Source organism: Vipera berus (assembly GCF_964194415.1).
Source record: "Vipera berus genome assembly, chromosome: 2".
NCBI lineage: Eukaryota > Metazoa > Chordata > Lepidosauria > Squamata > Viperidae > Vipera > Vipera berus.
This window is the reverse complement of record NC_138203.1, coordinates 43,174,820-43,191,851: the sequence shown is the minus strand read 5'-3', so window position 1 is coordinate 43,191,851 and position 17,032 is coordinate 43,174,820. Positions and strand designations below refer to the sequence as shown.

At 36.5% G+C, this 17,032-nt stretch overlaps 1 protein-coding gene across 2 annotated transcripts in view; it reads left to right on the top strand.

The window, feature by feature from the left end:
* Positions 1 to 140: 140 nt before the first annotated feature.
* The window catches only part of SKIC3 (SKI3 subunit of superkiller complex), a 58,092-nt gene continuing 41,200 nt past the window's right edge, over positions 141 to 17,032 (top strand). For both annotated transcript variants that reach the window (XM_081321743.1, XM_081321744.1), the window contains exons 1-14: positions 141 to 192; positions 1,929 to 2,020; positions 2,899 to 3,042; positions 4,191 to 4,282; positions 5,365 to 5,440; positions 7,562 to 7,702; positions 12,255 to 12,347; positions 12,428 to 12,536; positions 12,878 to 13,018; positions 13,407 to 13,508; positions 14,103 to 14,242; positions 16,165 to 16,251; positions 16,347 to 16,450; positions 16,530 to 16,656. In XM_081321743.1, the coding sequence (XP_081177869.1) occupies positions 1,931 to 2,020; positions 2,899 to 3,042; positions 4,191 to 4,282; positions 5,365 to 5,440; positions 7,562 to 7,702; positions 12,255 to 12,347; positions 12,428 to 12,536; positions 12,878 to 13,018; positions 13,407 to 13,508; positions 14,103 to 14,242; positions 16,165 to 16,251; positions 16,347 to 16,450; positions 16,530 to 16,656 (1,446 nt within the window). In that variant the 5' untranslated portion in view covers positions 141 to 192; positions 1,929 to 1,930. The remainder of the gene's footprint in view (positions 193 to 1,928; positions 2,021 to 2,898; positions 3,043 to 4,190; positions 4,283 to 5,364; positions 5,441 to 7,561; positions 7,703 to 12,254; positions 12,348 to 12,427; positions 12,537 to 12,877; positions 13,019 to 13,406; positions 13,509 to 14,102; positions 14,243 to 16,164; positions 16,252 to 16,346; positions 16,451 to 16,529; positions 16,657 to 17,032) is intronic.

Here is a 17,032-nt window from a genome sequence, read left to right as displayed (position 1 = left end):
TCCCATCACCGCGCGAAAACTGAACCAGACAACCTCGCGTGGTTTGCCCTCTGACGTCAAGGACAAGGGAGAGGAGCTTTAAAATTAAAAAAACTCATCGCGCCTGCGCAGGTTTTTTTTTTTTGCGAATTTGAGGAAACGATACTTGGTGGCTACTGGTACTAGTAGTTTTCCTGGGTGCAGCGGCAGCTGGTGAGTGTGCCTGTTATGCGACCCCGGGCGAGGGTCTTGAGCCCTCGAGCGCACTTTTTCTGCTATTGTGCCCGATTTCGGCTTCTTTCCAAAGAAAACCCGACGAATCTCGCGCTTAAGCCGGATTTCGTTGGTGGAAAGCGAAACGATCAGGCTCACAGCGCAGTTCTGAACGCCGCGTCCCCCACCCTTCTCCATGTGTCCACGGATCCTATTGCTACGTGGCCTTTGGCCTTGTCGTCTTAGGGTGGTTCCAGTCGAGGGTTTTTTTGTTTTTTTTGCAAAGGTGACATTTCGCATCCCAAACATTTGGTGCAACGTCGCCTTCCATTTATAATTCTGGCTTTCCCCATCATTTTAATTTCCCAAAAAGTCTGTTAAGGAGAAAAAAAAACTTCACAAAGTATTTAACTGATAAAGACATTTATTGTGGAGATGCCCTACCTATTGCAAGGAAAGCGGGACATTTCTGCAGTGAAAAGTTTTGTCTGGAAGATCCCTAAAGAAGCATACTGAATCTTCCATTTTTGGTTATAAACTTCGCGTGTAGGATACATGTCATCGCATTTGCCATGTATTTTTCAACCCGTGCCATATATTTTCCTCCCGTAATTGTTTTCCTGTTAATTATTTAAGACTCGAGACAGAGACATTTGTTTTGTTGTATATGTAATTGTGAAGGACGTTATGGGCATTTTTAAAGTACAGCTATTGATTACAGTGATGATCTTAGTATATGTAAATATAGTTGTACTAGCAAGTGTTGGGAAACAGAATTATAAATTCAGACCATAGCAGTTTAAATGTTTGCCCACACAATTAAAAGAAATTCCTAATTCCCTTCACATCTGTAACATACTTGTCATTTTGCTGCTTTACATTAGGTTGCTTTTAACAATAATATAAATGTCTTGAATACTCTGGCTGAAGGGTTCCCTCTGCAGACCATTAGAATAATACTGATAGAGAAGGTCTATTGAGAGATCTCTGAAAGTGAAAGACATGCTTTATTCAAAATGCTTAATTTGGCTGGGTTGAAAAGAAAGAAGCAACATAATTGTGGGGGGAAATAAGCAGATGAAATAATTTTTTTGTTTATTTTGTCATTTCTTTCATTGAACTAAAAAACACTCAAAATTTCTTTAATTACCAAGAAATATATATATATATATATATATATATATATATATATATATATATATACACACACACACATACATATATTTGTTTTCGTATATATATATATTTATTTGGTCATTCGGGTTTTTTCCCCTGTAGAATTGAAGGTATTGAAAAATTGAAGAATTGAAAAAACCTGAATGACCAAATATATATATTAGCCCAACATGCAATCTACAAATTCTGCAAAATGGATGAATAGGTATAGGCCTCCAAAGTGGGGAGACATATGACAGAGTACATATGTCACAATGCAAATTCTGGAATTTACCTGCTGTAGTTACATCTGATATTAGGATGCAAATACAAAAGGCCAGAGCTTGTGCTATTGCAACAAGTTTCATTATTTTTTAGCACCACAATTTTTTTGGATTATGGGTTCTGTATATACTCTCTAGTTGTATTCTCTTATATATGCAACAGCATGTCCTTGATAAAAATGTTTCTTTTAACCTAGCTATGCTGCTGAGTTAAATACTATACTGTATTACTTTACATATATACGTCAGATGTCTTCATATGTATCAGTAACTTTCTTAAATTAATATTGCCTGTAGTCATGTCAAATAAGGAAGTGAAAGCAGCATTGAAAAGTGCCAGAGATGCAATAAGAAATAAGGAGTATAAAGAAGCACTGAAACATTGCAAGGTAATCAATAGTCAAGAGTTTGTCTGCATTAAAACATTACAACATGTTCATAGGACTGTAATATTTAATGCCATTTCAGGAGTATCTTCTGAAATTATACACACTTGTATAATTATTTTTCTTTCTCTTTTACTGTATAGTCTTAACTGCTGTCATACTATTTTTTCTGCAACAATACTTTCTTATCCTACCCTTTGGGATTTATTTTTCCTTTATAATTATATAAAATTTCCTGGTTAAGCCAGAGTTTTATTTAACCTACTTTGTTGAATTAGGCACAATCACTTTACAGACTACTTTGGAAGCCACAAGGAAGCATATGGCATTATAGTATTGTTTAGCATCATTTGTGAACCCAACCACTGAGCTAGGTTGTTAGTTTGTTTGTAATGTCTTAAGAGACTGGCACTGGCAGGCTGTTTTTCCACCAGTATTTTTATATATAATGAAACTTCGAAATTGAACATCCAGAACATATTTCTTACTATCAAGACTTTTGCATAGTTTTAGATGTTATCCCAAAGATGCTTTTTCACAAGGCAACTGGACTTTTTTTTTCTCTTTGAAGACGTTTCGCTTCTCATCCAAAAAGCTTCTTCAGCTGAAGCTTCTTGGATGAGAAGTAAAACGTCTTCAAAGAGAAAAAAAAGTACAGTTGCCTCATGAAAAAGCACCTTTGGGACAACCATGACCTATATGACTGAGAATCTCCATAGACTTTTAGATGTTATATAAATTCTGGATTTGGGGTTAAGGCAATACACAGTCTAAGACAATAAATCTGAATAACTTTTTAAATTGTTAAATCATTTAATAAATGTGCATCTGAATTGCAAAAAGAATAGTTTGATATTTTCACTTGAATTTCTGTTTAATAGGCAGTATTGAAACAAGAAAAAAATAATTACAATGCTTGGGTATTCATTGGCCTGGCGGCTGCTGAATTAGAACAACCTGAACAAGCCCAAGGTGCATATAAGAAGGCTGCTGAACTTGATCCTGGGCAGTTGCTGGCATGGCAGGTATATATGACATTAATTCCATTTTCCATGCAAACATGTTTATATGAATATAAACATATCTGTTTATGTGAATAAATTGTAGATCTTCAGAAAATATAATAGTGTGGTGAACTCAAAGATTAGAAGCCTCCCCCTCCCCTTTTTCCCCCTTGGCTAATAGCTCATTTGCACATGTGCAATATAATGTTATTATTTAAGATGCTGTGTATAGCTCAGCATTATACATTCTTCATTTTCAGCCCCAGAATGGAGCACTCTGGTTTTTGGGTCAATGACAGTTTTTCATTTCTGTTGCAAATCAAATCATTGGGAAACAGTTGGCAGTTAGTACCTTAAAAGATTATACAGATGGTCCTTGGCTTACATCCATTCCTTCAGTGACTGTTCATAGTTATGGCACTGAAAAAGTGGATGTACAACCAGTCATCAAAGTTTCCACCTGGGAATGACCCACGTGGTAACATAATCATGATTGGGGCACTTGGGTGTCTGGCCCTTAATTATAATGTGACAAGTAGCCACAGTCACATCATCACCATTTGTGATTTTCCCTGCTGGCTTCCCACAAGCAAATCAATGGTGAAATCATACGAGATGTCACAAGTTGTTCCGGTAAGTCATTCCTGCTTTTCCTATGGCCTGCAGCACCCCTGTGTATGGCCTGCACCAGCCCTCCCAGATCCGCCCCCAACTTCCTGCAGTTTTTTAATGTCCTGTTCCAGCTCTCCCTTGGTTTCCCCCACAACCCACTGCACTCATGCAATCCTACACCTCTGCATTCCTTCCACGGAAATACTCCTTTTCCTACTTAATGCTGTGTGTCATTGGGTTATCATGGCAACCAGGAATGCCTAGGATTGCTGTTGCTAAATAATGTAATCATGTGATATCACCGATTATGACTGCAGTCACTTAGCAATAACAGTCCGAGTCCCAATTACCAGTGTAACCAAAGGACTACTTGTAATTATCTCTGGTTTATAAAGAATAATTTATATATTTTCATCATGAATTGCTTTAATTCATTTTTTGTTATTAAATATGTTATGTTGGAAGGCATAGTCCATAAAAGTTGATAATTAAAGTTGAAGCTACATATTACACATCAAGTATTTGCTTCCAAAGTGACATCCTTCAATTTCACCTAGGGATTAGCAAATTTGTATGAAAAAAGGAATCATACAGATGTCAAGGAAGACTGGATTAAGGTTTACGAGAAACTACTAGAACTCTATGAAAAGTAAGAAATAGTTATATATATATTTTGTCAGCTCTCAACCTTCTGTCATATTTAAAATATTTTTTAAAATAAGAGATTTTATCCACACATTCTTTAGGTGTGAGTATTTCACCCCTTTTGTTGGTTTGTATGTCTCTGTCTCATTTTAAAATTATTTTAAGAACATAGATGTTGTCAGCAGCAAAGCTATGGTTAAGGATTGTTAGTAAGTTGTGTATTCCTTCAGTTAGGAAACATTTTCCTCTTCCCATTCTCCTTCCCCCCCCCTGAGAATTATCTTGGAAAGAGGCAGCAAATAACCCTCAATATATTAAGCTTTCATCCACCTCCAAGTGGTGTTATAAATGCTAAGTTCTCATTCAGAATGACTGAGGAGAAGAAAGAAAGAAAATAATGCTAAGTGAAAAAGGGATAAAGGGACCAGGTAGTTGTAAAATTAAAGATGATCAAATAGAGACCAGTGAAGGGAAGCCATGTCTACTAGGTTGAGGAAGACAAAAGATTAAAAAAGATGTTGTAGACAGTACTAGTGAAAAAAAATAGCAGAAGTCCAAAGGAAGTTGAAGAAAAGATGACAGAAAGGAAGATGTAAAAAAAAAAGAAGTAAAGGAGTCCTTGTGGATTTTACTTGGCTAATTGTTGTTGACTATAGGGGGTGGTGCTCATCTCTGTTTCACGGCCATTGATCCAGCACTGTCCGAAGACATTACCATGGTCATGTGGCCAGCATGTCACAGAGCACTGTTATATTCTCACCAAAGTCTCATTTGCCTGCTTTCAGACTGCTAGGTTGGCAGGAGCTGGGGTGGGGACGGAAGCTCACCCCATCACATAGTTCTTGGGTCTCAAACCTAGGTTGTTGGCTTTCTATCTGAAAAGCCCAGCATCTTAACCACTGAGCCACCACACCACCCAAAGAAAGATGGAGAATGCTAGATGTACCTTTCATAAATAAAAATCAAGGATCAGAAGCAGGATAGAATTGAAAAAGGCAGAAGAAGTTACCTTAAAAATGGTTATCTTTAAGCATTTTTCCTTTAAGAAGTTAAGTAATAACTAAATGCATCTTACTTTTTTTTAAGCAATGATCAACCAAAATGGTGTGAAGTATGTAAAAAGCTTGTGGAGCTCTATCATAAAGATAAACAATATCTTCAGGTTAGTTATATTTTACTAATTTTATTTTGGTCATTGTAAACAGTCTTGTACACAAAAAATGCTTTTGGGTAAGTACAGGAAAAGCTAACTGATTTTATATTTGTAAGTATCATTTGCTTTGTATCCCTTGAGTTTTCTCAAAATTATGAGGCCCTTTTAAATATTCATCGGGGGACATGTTCCTAAGACCTCTTGGAATTTACTTTGAAGTGGTACTAGAACTAAGCTTACTATTGGATGCTGAAGCATTATTTGTGACAAGAAGTATTTTGCTCATATACTGTGTCCTATGGTCAAGTCTAGCCATAACTCTACATGCATTTGTTTAAATTGATTAGATTGCTTATTAGACCCAATATAATTTGGTTTAGCCTGGGCAAATAGTTTGTGTTCTCAATTATATTGTACTCCCTTTTCATAATTGCACAGTTTTGCTTTCTTCCAGGCTGTTTCTCTGATCCTCGAGATTTTAGGTTTCCCTTGGTTTTATTAATTTCCCTCTTACTGTATTTTGTTTTTTTGGGGGTGGGGGGCTTGTGGATTGCGATGGAATTTTTCATAGCATCATTAGGATTAGAAACATTTTAGAAATTTTTACTCAAAACATTTTATGCCAGTGGTGCAGGATTTGATCTCAGTTTTATTTTTATGATATAAGATAGATAGATAGATAGATAGATAGATAGATAGATAGATAGATAGATAGATAGATAGATAGATGATGGATGGATAGATAGATAATCTTTATTGTCATTTTTTATTGTAGGCACAATGGCACACATTAAAAATGAAAGCTAATTGCTCTCAAAGTGTACACATACATAACACACATTTAAACGTACTATATACATATGTACAGACCTATACCCTTACATATAAGTAAAATATAAATATTAATCACTGTCCATCTTGAATACATAACGGAAGGAGGAAGCTTTAGAGTTCACAAGGTTAATACTATATGGAACGAAACTGACTGAATCTGGATGTTCTGCTTCGGATACCATGAAGCCTCCTCCCAGAAGGTAACAAAGAAAACAGGTCACAAAGAGGATGTGTAGCGTCTCAGACAATGTTTATGATTTATAGGTTGGTTGTCCTCATATCATTGAGGAAGCCATTAGGTGAATCAGGTTTTTTAGAAATAAATATTGCAAGGATGCCTGTGATAAATCCTTCTTTAGGACTTGGTATATTAGTATGCCAGCCGGTGAATAACCCACACAATATTTGCTTTTGATTGCTTCCAACAATGTCAATTTTCTATTATTTGATTGCCTTGAAATATGCTGGTTCTTCCTTCTAGAGTGTTTCAGTGCTGCAGAGGTATTGCTTTTCAAGTATTAATGGAAGTGGAATTTACAAAGAGGTTTTCCTCAAGTACTTATTGTTAATCTTTTACCTTGTAATGCTATCTTTGCCATTGCTAATATTTTTTCTATTTATTTAATCAAAGGTAATCCATTTTTAGCTGTAATTCCTACCAACATTAAATATTTTCTTTTGTACTTTCAGCTAGCCTTTTTTTGATGCTTCCTGATTGACATAACTTACTCATTATCCCAATTAGTATCTCAGTTGCTCAAAACATCACTTCTGTTCCCATTCAAGGAAGAAAGGCATTAATTTTTTATTTTCATTTTAGAAACAAAATAGCATAGTTTTTCTATTAAAAAGGGGAATCATGGAAGAAGTCAGTAATTATGTTCTTAAAATCTATTCAGGAGATATTTTGTAGAGTATCTTTAATCTTGTTCTAAAGTCCAGATGATTACATCTACGGAATTTTCTTGACAGTTTTACAGACCTCATTTGCCAGTGCCCTCTTCCAGTTTGTTTTCTTCAGTTTTCACAGTTTTGGTCAACAGCTGGAATTCACAGATGGTCCCTAATTCAAATACTAACTAGGCCAGGGGTAGGCAACCTCGGCTCTTTTATGACTCATGGACTTCAACTCCCAGAATTCCTGAGTCAGCTATGGAATTCTGGGAGTTGAAGTCCATGAGTCATAAAAGAGCCAAGTTGCCTACCCCTGAACTAGGCTAATACTGCTTAACTTCAAATCACCTGCTTTGATTGCAGCTGTCCTGAACTGAGATGTTCTTGACATTTTCTTGATAGATGGCACGAAGTTGGCACAAGCTAATAAAAATAAGAAGAGAAGGAGGTGCAGACAATGTTGAACTTCATCAGCTTTGGAAGAAATTGGTCCAGCTGCTAGAAGAGGGCATACAGCTTAAAGATAATGAAATAGAGCAATTGGTAAGCAATTGGGCTGTCACTTAGATATAAATTTTACTGTTTTTGAATGGAGCTCTAACCAGGAAGTATAATTCAAAACTTTTGTTTTACCAGACAGTTTGAGAGATAATGTAAATAAGTACAGTTCTGATTTCTGTTGTTGTTGTTAGTTGTGAAGTCGTGTCCGACCCATCGCGACCCTATGGACAATGTTCCTCCAGGCCTTCCTGTCCTCTACCATCTTCTGGAGTCCATTTAAGCTCACGCCTACTGCTTCAGTGACTCCATCCAGCCACCTCATTTTCTGTCGTCCCCTTCTTCTATTGCCCTCGATCTTTCCCAGCATTAGGCTCTTCTCCAGTGAGTCCTTCCTTCTCATTAGGTGGCCAAAGTATTTGAGTTTTAGCTTCAGGATCTGGCCTTCTAAAGAGCAGTCAGGGTTGATCTCCTCTAGGACTGACCGGTTTGATCGCCTTGCAGTCCAAGGGACTCGCAGGAGTCTTCTCCAGCACCATAGTTCAAAGGCTTCAATTCTTTGGTGCTCAGCCTTTCTTATGGTCCAGCTTTCACTGCCATACATTGTAACTGGGAAGACCATAGCCTTGACTATACGCACTTTTGTTGACAGTGTGATGTCTCTGCTTTTTAGTGTGCTGTCTAGATTTGCCATGGCTTTCCTCCCAAGGAGCAAGCGTCTTTTAATTTCTTGGCTACAGTCCCCATCTGCAGTGATCTTGGAGCCCAGGAAAATAAAATCTGTCACTACCTCCATTTCTTCCCCATCTATTTGCCAGGAATTGAGAGGGCCAGATGCCATGATCTTGGTTTTCTTAATGTTTAGTTTCAACCCAAGTTTTGCACTCTCCTTCTTCACTCGCAACAAGAGGCTTTTTAGTTCCTCTTCACTTTCTGCCATTAGAGTGGTATCATCTGCATATCTTAGGTTGTTGATGTTTCTTCTGGCAATCTTAATTCCAACTTTTGATTCATCTAGCCCTGCCTTTCTCGTGATGTGCTCTGCATATAAGTTAAATAGGCAAGGCGACAGTATACAGCCTTGCCGGACTCCTTTCCCAATTTTGAACCAATCAGTGGTTCCGTGTCCAGTTCTCACTGTTGCTTCTTGGCCTGCATATAGGTTTCTCAAGAGACAAATAAGATGGTCTGGTACTCCCATCTCTTTAAGGACTTGCCACAGTTTGTTATGATCCACACAATCAAAGGCTTTAGCATAGTCGATGAAGCAGAAGTAGATGTTTTTCTGGAACTCTCTAGCTTTCTCCATGATCCAGCGTATGTTAGCAATTTGATCTCTAGTTCCTCTGCCTCTTCGAAATCTTGCCTGTACTTCTGGTAGTTCTCGATCCACATACTGCTGGAGTCTAGCTTGTAGAATTTTAAGCATAACTTTACTAGCATGAGAAATGAGTGCAATGGTGCGATAGTTTGAACATTCTTTGGCACTGCCTTTCTTTGGAATTGGAATGTAAACTGATCTTTTCCAATCCTGTGGCCACTGTTGAGTTTTCCAAATTTGCTGGCAAATTGAGTGTAGCACTTTTACTGCATCGTCTTTTAAGATTTTGAATAGCTCAGCTGGAATACTGTCACCTCCACTAGCTTTGTTGTTGCTCAGCTTTTCTAAGGCCCACTTCACTTCACATTCTAGGATGTCTGGCTCGAGGTCAGTGACCACCTCATTGTGATTATCAGGGACATTAAGCTCATTCTTGTATAGTTCTTCTGTGTAATTTTGCCACCTCTTCTTAATCTCTTCTGTCTCTGTTAGGTCCCTGCCATTTTGGTCCTTTATCATGCCCATTTTTGCATGAAATGTTCCCTTCATCTCTCCAATTTTCTTGAAAAGATCTCTGGTCCTCCCTATACTATTGTTTTCTTCTGTTTCTTTGCATTGTTCATTTAAGAAGGCATTCTTATCTCTTCTAGCTATTCTTTGGAATTCTGCATTTAATTGGGCATATCTTTCTTTTTCTCCCTTGCCTTTCGCTTCCCTCCTTTCCTCAGCTATTTGCAAAGCTTCCTCAGACAGCCATTTTGCTTTCTTGCATTTCTTTTTCTTTGGGATGGTTTTGGTTGCTACCTGTTGTACAATGTTGCGAACCTCTGTCCATAGTTCTTCAGGCACTCTGTCTATTAGATCTAATTCCTTAAATCTATTTTTCACCTCTACTGTATATTCAACAGAGATATGATTTAATTCATACCTGGCTGGCCTAGCGCTTTTCCCTACTTTCTTTAATTTAATCCTAAACTTTGCAACAAGAAGCTCATGGTCTGAGCCACAGTCAGCTCCTGGTCTTGTTTTTACTGACTGTATAGAGCTTCTCCATCTTTGGCTGCAGAACATATAGTCAATCTGATTTCTGTGTTGACCGTCTGGTGATGTCCATGTGTAAAGCCGTCTCTTGAGTTGTTGGAAAAGAGTGTTTGCTATGACCATCGTATTCTCTTGACAAAATTCTATCAGCCTGTGCTCTGCTTCATTTTGTACTCCAAGGCCAAACTTGCCTGTTATTCCAGTTATCTTTTGGCTTCCTACTTTAGCATTCCAATCTCCCATAATGATAAGGACATCATTTTTGGGTGTTAGTTCTATAAGGTGCTGTAGGGCTTCATAGAACCGGTCAATTTCATCCTCTTCAGCACCGGTGGTTGGGGCATAGACTTGGACTACTGTGATATTGAATGGTTTGCCTTGGATTCGAACTGAGATCATTCTGTCATTTTGAGGGTTGTATCCCAGTATTGCTTTTCCTACTTTTTTATTGACTATGAAGGCTACTCCATTTCTTCTGAGGGATTCTTGCCGGCAGTAGTATACCTGATGGTCATCTGAATTAAATTCACCCATTCCTGCCCATTTTAGTTCGCTGATACCTAAGATGTCGATGTTTAGTCTTGTCATCTCTTGTTTGACCACGTCCAGCTTTCCTTGATTCATGGATCTTACATTCCAGGTTCCTATGGAGAAAGAATCTTTACAGCATCGGACTTTCCTTTCACCACCAGACATATCCACAGCTGAGCGTCCTTTCGGCTTTGGCCCAGTCGCTTCATTCTTTCTGGCGCTACTAGTACTAGCCCTCTGCCCTTCCCTAGTAGCATATTGAACGCCTTCCGACCTGAGGGGCTCATCTTCCAGCGTCATATCGTTTTGCCTTTTGTTACTGTCCATAGGGTTTTCATGGCAAAGATACTGGAGTGGTTTACCATTTCCTTCTCCAGTGGATCACGTTTTGTCAGAACTCTCTGCTATGACCTTTCCGTCTTGGGTGGCCCTGCAAACCCCTTCGCCACGACAAGGCAGTAATCCATGAAGGGGTCTGATTTCTGACTTACTAGTAAATCCTCTGACTAGCTTTTCTGTAAAAAGACTGCTGCATGCAAACCAGAAGAATCGGTTTGAGATCTGTTAGTTTTCTTGCTTGAACCAGGGTCTAATGATAAATTAATGTATACATTCAAATATGTACATGTCTCTGTTTCCCCAGATGTTAGCAGGGGGCCTACGTGAAACGAGGTGAATTGTGATGATTGTTTAATCTGTGTAAAACTGTGACACATATCTCGGCCAATTGGAAGGAAAACCTCCAATTTGTAGATGAGGAACCTGCTGGTGTGTCAGCTTGCTTCACCCACTGTCAAATTGTCTAAACTGAGCTACTTGTCTGTTGATCTTGCTTGAATTAAATGTAAAAGAGATATTTTATTTTTATTTTTTTGACATGTGTTGCTGAATTTATTATTATTTTAATCATTAATGCATTAACAGTTGGTTTAATAGTTAATGATTATACCCCACTTTGTAATTGTTTTAATGATAAAAAGATAAAAAATATCAATAAAGCAAAAAACATACTTCTGATTGGATAGTCTCTAAAACTGATAAATAAATGAAGGAGGGGTAGCAACATGTGGGCCTCAAAATATTGTTGCATTGCCGCTCTTATTTGTCATTGACAATGTTGACTAAACCTGGTTAAGGATGAACAGAGAAAAGCACTGTTTTCCTAAAGAAATTCGTAAAGGAAAGCTGACTGGGTGGCTTGAAATAAAATGTGTCCTAACTATTTCCCTGCTTGCCTTTTTTGAACTTTGTTTCTTCAACTTTTCCCCCCCTATGAATATTGAGGTAGCAGTGGATTATTTTGAGAAAAGAAGTGATTGGCAAGGAAATAACTGCCAACTTTTTCATTTCTTTCTCCTTAAAGATCTAGCCACTCATTGATACCATTATACTAAAAAAAAAGATCACAAATAATAATCCAACTACCGATAATTATTGGCTTTAATTTTTATTTTTTATTTCCTAATTATTGTTGGAATAGGATTAAATGATTTTCAGATAATAGGCATGCATAACAGTAAGTTGGAATTTTGAATACACCGTAGCAGAACATAAATGAAAATAATGGGTGGCCTTGTATAATACATTAAGCCCAAGTAAAACTCATAAGCACTGAATATTAGTGTCACTATGCCACCATTAGTTAAAAGCTTAGTAGTTTTTCTTTGTTATTTCATCTTACAATGCTTACATTGTTTTTTTCAGTTCCTTAATGCGTTTGAAGAGGCAATCAATTCTTCAGAGCCAGGTGAAGAGCACAAAAAGCTTTACAGAGAATTCCTTCAGAGTTTATCAAAAGTAAGAAAACTATTGAAATCTAAAAGTGCATGTTGACCCCTTATCTATTTTGCTAATTGTTTTTCTATTTCTATTAAAAGTTTCCTCATGAGTCTTCTAGAATGAAGAAGGCTTGTAAAGAAATGATGATTGTCTATCCTAACATGAGTTATCCCCTGGAGGTTCTTTGCTTACACTTCATTCAGTCAGGTAATTTGACTAGCTTCTTAATTCTTAATTTTTATGAGTTTGTTCATTTTCCTATTCTTGTACCTGCCATTGTGGTGGTTGATGTTCTCATTCCTACATAACTTCCTTTGAAGATATGAATTTAACTACAGAGATAGATCTGGATTAGGACATCTTAATCTACTTAAATGTATATTAAAGGGATGGAGAAAGGTCCTGGAATTAGTTTTGTATGTATGTCTTAAAAACTAGAATATTTTTGAAGGAAGAAGCCCATGAAAAAGTAAATGGAAAATTATAGAGTGTATTTTAGTGCTGCCAGATTTTAAAAAGTGAAATGAAAATTCCTTTGTGTGTATTAGGTAACTTGACTGAGGAGGCCCTTGGTTGTTGTCAGAAACTTTTGGATATTGATTCAAGAAGTGGTCCAGCTCTGATCATTTTAGGGATTCAGTCCCTCCAAGAAAGAAATTACAATGAGGCTGAAAAAAAGCTTACAGAAGGTAAGTGATAAAAGAAGGAAAGTGTGTCAGTAATCTCTTCCAGTGATTGAACTGAAGTGGGGTCTCATCCTGTTTATAAACATCCCATGTTTCTCATGCAGACATAATTGAATTTGGCCTAATCTTTGTGAACTGCACCTATGTTTGCTATGTTTCCCTTCTCTCCCTCTTTACAATCCATTGAAATTCCTGCTAAAATGACAGTCTGTTCATCATAAAATTATTTAATCACCAATTTGCCCAACAGTATTATATTGACTTTTTTGATATTTAACAACAAATGCAAGATTATTTGGGGTACAGTAATTCTGTGGAGTATGAATTCAATATGGCAAAGACCATCTGTTATTATTTGTTTATAATATGTTAAATTATACTTTTATGCCAGGTTTGCAGCAGTCCAATCAGTGTCCAGTCGGATGGTGTTACTTAGGGAAGGTGCAAATGAAAATGCATAAATACCAAGAAGCTGTTCATTCCTGTAATCAAGGTAATTATATAGACCAATCTAAAATGTTATTTATAAAAATATAGACTGTTTTGTCAGAAAAAAATTCCATAATGTGATTATTATAATAAAAGTGTGAAAAACACAGAGTAATAAACAATACTTTCAAAATTCAGTCAAAACATGAATTGCAGATTTTACCCTGATCTTTAGCAGTCAGGAGCAATTCTAATAAAGAGGTTTTCAAGTCAGTTTTGAGAAAAACTGGGATTTGTCTGAAAAATAATTTCATGATGTCAATATAAAATGCCTCACCAGTTGTAATAGTTCTTACAATACTGGAGACTTGTAAATTTTTAGTTTATTTAATTACACTTGTGAATATTATTTCAGACTTCCTTGATTCTAAAAAGAATTGGTTTATTGGATTTTATTATATTAAAGATTTCAGATATATGATTATTTTTTTCTTGTTTTTTTAAAATATGGTAAATATTTTGCACATTTTTTAAAAACAAAATCACAAATTATGGAGCTTTATCACTGGTATCTTTCTAATTAGAAATATTAGATTATTTAACCTTTAAGCCTATACATGATCATGATATAGAGACTTAATTGTTTACTTGTTTACAGCTTTAAAGAGTCTGGGACAACTTAATGACCCAAGTTTCATTCAGCAGCAAAAAAATATTGCCCAACATTTCAGAGCAAGAGCCTTCATTAAAATTCCAGGTGCTAACTATGCCGATGAAGCCATATCTTCCCTCAGTCAGGTATGTGAACAGCTTAAAAATAGTTTTCATTAATAAAATCTTATGTCAGCTTTAAGAAATATTAGGGGCCTCAGGCCTCACCCAGTTTATGAAACTGTATTAGCTTGGCAATCAGTGGTTAGATCTGGATTGCTCTTTGATCTTATTTTTTTGTGGGAGAATAGAGGCACAAAGCAACTATGATAGTGAGGAAGAAAATCATTCCAATTTCATATTATTCACCAAGGGGTCTGGAGATATAGCCCAGAGTTTATTGGTCTGGAAGTTCTTTTTCTGGTTAGTGTAAAACCTTTCTGTCCCTTTGTTTCACTTTAGAAGAATTTGTACCTCTTTTAATTGTAAGCTTATAATGTAGGACTGGACATGTTAAACTGAATTATATATTTGCAAATTAAAAAACCCCAAGTCATATTAACTGTTTTTAAAATTATAATATGCTTCCTTCTGGCATGGTATTTAAAATGTTAGAAAACTTGGTATTTAAAATGTTAGAAAACTTACAAATGCAGTTGTAATCAGCATTTATTAGTTAGATTCCATAATTATAGTGAATATAATTTCCCATGCTACCCTTAAGAAATACAAGGGAATTTTACCTTCAAAAGAATTTCATGCATATTATCCGCTGTGTAAATCTTTTATTCCCCCAAAGTAATTCCTGAATTCTTAGAATAGCCAGCCAGTCTCTAGCTAATGACTTACATAAGGTATATTCTTTATATTCATTTTAACAAAAGTCATCTACCGTAGATTGCTAGGATTATTTAATTATTAATTGATGGTCAGATTTTAAGGAGCTGTACAACTTTTCCTTCATGCTCAAGCAACTTTATTAAACTGCTATTTGTTAATCCACTTTTAAAGCTAATGTTAATATTATCAAGTCTTGCTATCAAAGATATCTTAAGAGAAATGAGTATGTACAAGCCCTAAAATAGGCTCCTGAAAGAATCTCTGGAAGATAGCCAGAATGACACTAACAGAATGCTGAAGGGCGGTGAGATACCTTTGGCATATAATTTATTTATCTGACTCTGGATAGTATACAAGGATAAAAATATAAACTGTAACGTGAAACCCATGGTATCTATGGTTAAAACAGTAAACACAATCACAACAAAAACAGATCAACAATAGCAGAGCTTGCCTGGCCCAAATGCCTAGAGAAATAAGTAGGTCTTCAGCATCTTGAGAAAACTTAATCAGATGACAGCCTGATTCAGCTGGATCTCTGGGAAATGCCATTGTCCCCTATGATAACCACTGCCAGAGACAAGGCATGATTCCATGGTCCAACAAGATATGTTTTGATGGAAGGGACCTGGACCACGATCCATCTGATTAATGGATATATGAATAGGGGTTTTTTTTAAGAAAATGGCAGGCTGTTGTAGAGGCTAGGAGACTTTAATGATCATAATATCCATTGAGGTTTTCAGACCTCAGACCTACAATTGACAAGGGAAGAAATCTCTCTATGCTTGCTTGTGGATAATTTTCTTTTGTTGTGACTAGGTATTAGGATTAGGGTACCCTAACCCTTACTGCCCATCCCTACTCCCAATGCTAGGAAATGATTATTATTTTTCTATGTATCCAGTAACTTAAATGATAAAACCTTTTTGCAGTTTGTTGAGAAGTTATGTAAACTCTGCTAAAAGTAGTATTCTCAAATTGTATAATCTATTCATAATATTTTAGAAGTGCCAGTGTTATTATGTAAAAGATTTGGTATGGACTCGGTTACAGTCATGATTAATGCACCATAGGAAGACCTAAAAGAACAGATTAGGGCTAAATTGTCATGCTATGTGGTCATTAGGATTCAAAAATGACTCAGTGGTACATAATCAGTCAATATATAGCAACCTGTGAAATGGCTTTAGTTTTCTGAACTTTGAGACTGTATTTCTGGTTTCTAGATCTTGGATAGAAATAATGATCCAAAGCTTATAGCTCTTAGAGGACAGGCCTATCTAAAGAAAAATCTTACTGATGAAGCTTTGAAGGTTAGTATCCTTCTCTTTTTAGTAAGTCTGCTTTTAATTTTAAATATTACATTGGTGTGTACAACACTGAGAATTTTAAATTGTACTACATACAGATTGCACAAGAGCTTCAGTTGGCACATCCAGACCTGGCAGAAGCCCACTTCCTTGAAGGACTGATACATTATAGGCAAAAGGAATATCATCAGGCAGAAATGAGGTACATTCATATTCATTCTTGGGGGGTGGGGGTGGAGAAAAGGCACAATCTAAATATTTAAGTAATTGTTTTTTCTTAGTTTCCAGAGAGCTATAGCAAAAGAAGCTGAAATAGCTGAATTCCATTTTTGGCTGGGCCTCACTTACTGGTTTATGAATGAGGAGACAAGAAAAGATAAATCAAAAGCCCTCACTCAATTTCTGAAGGTAAAATATAAGTGAGGTCACTTACTACTTCATACAATTAATAATTATTTCCCTTTCTCCAAATCTGTGGATATTGGCTGCAACAATAAGCAACTTAGATTAGTCAACAGAAGAACTCAGAACATAGGGAGAGAAGCAAAAAGCCATTTCCTTTCTCTTATTGGTCTTAGCAGCAAATGAGGTTGGGAGTTTGAGTCAAGGCCATCATTGGAAAGAGGATACATGCAAGAATCCTAGGGGCGATACAACTGGGAATTTTTTTTGTTAGTATATCTCATCCAGATTTGAACCAATAAAGAGAGATAAAGTAGCTGTCAGTTGCGTACTGTAAACATATTTGGCTTGGAAGTAAAACTCTTGGTCTATGTTGAGTTGA